The sequence below is a fragment of the Microtus ochrogaster genome, chromosome 6 (assembly GCF_000317375.1).
Source record: "Microtus ochrogaster isolate Prairie Vole_2 chromosome 6, MicOch1.0, whole genome shotgun sequence".
Classification (NCBI taxonomy): domain Eukaryota; kingdom Metazoa; phylum Chordata; class Mammalia; order Rodentia; family Cricetidae; genus Microtus; species Microtus ochrogaster.
In genome coordinates, this window is record NC_022013.1 from 23,850,702 (window position 1) to 23,851,464 (window position 763).

General features: G+C 51.4%; 1 protein-coding gene across 2 annotated transcripts in view; it reads left to right on the forward strand.

Annotated features, from left to right (window-relative positions):
- Positions 1 to 763, forward strand: part of Kiss1 (KiSS-1 metastasis suppressor) — a 6,685-nt gene that overhangs the window by 3,608 nt on the left and 2,314 nt on the right. For both annotated transcript variants that reach the window (XM_005348486.3, XM_026779895.1), the window contains exon 2: positions 113 to 233. In XM_005348486.3, the coding sequence (XP_005348543.1) occupies positions 149 to 233 (85 nt within the window). In that variant the 5' untranslated portion in view covers positions 113 to 148. The remainder of the gene's footprint in view (positions 1 to 112; positions 234 to 763) is intronic.

Sequence of the window (763 nt, forward strand, 5' to 3'; positions counted from 1 at the left end):
GGTCGTCTCTGGTCACAGGGCTTCCCCTCTCCCCCAGTTTCTCTCTTCGACCTGGGTTCTGGTACAGGACTAACTCTGACCCAGACTTTTTGCCTCTCTCTGTCTCACTCAGCCTCTGAACATCGTGGAACTGCCTCTTCCTGCCAGAATGACTGCACTGGCTTCTTGGCAGCTACTGCTTCTCCTCTGCATCACTACCTTTGGGGAGCCTCTGGCAAACCCTGGGCCCACAGGTACGAATGGTCCAGGAGAGGGGGCAGGAGAGTCATTGCACATGAGAATTACCCTATTTTTCATACCGTAGCCAGGCTACTGCCATGAGTTAAATTACTGCACTTGGCAGATACCTGGGGTTGGCCCAGGACCAGCCTGCTGGGAGTGCAGGAGGCTCGTCTAGGTCCAGGAACCTCTTAACCCAGCCCCTTGGTGGTCTCTCCTGCTGTGCTCTCTACTCTATACCAAGCACTTTTCTGGATAGATGCCGGAAAGGAGCTGACTGTGTAGTTACCTTTTATCTGTGACCTCAGATATCTTAAGGGGGATTGAAAAACAGCAAGCAAACAAAAGTGGAAAACAAAAGCCTCAGCACACAGACCTTAAGATCTATCAACCTTACGAGTTCACTCGGGGAACTGATGAGCTGAGAAAAATAAAGTCCAAAGAGGCAAAGTGTTCCCCAAAGCTATTCAGCCAAATCCTGATGAACTCCAGCAGATGCCAGGGTGCCCCAAGAGCATGGCTGCTCCCCAAAGCTATTCAGCCA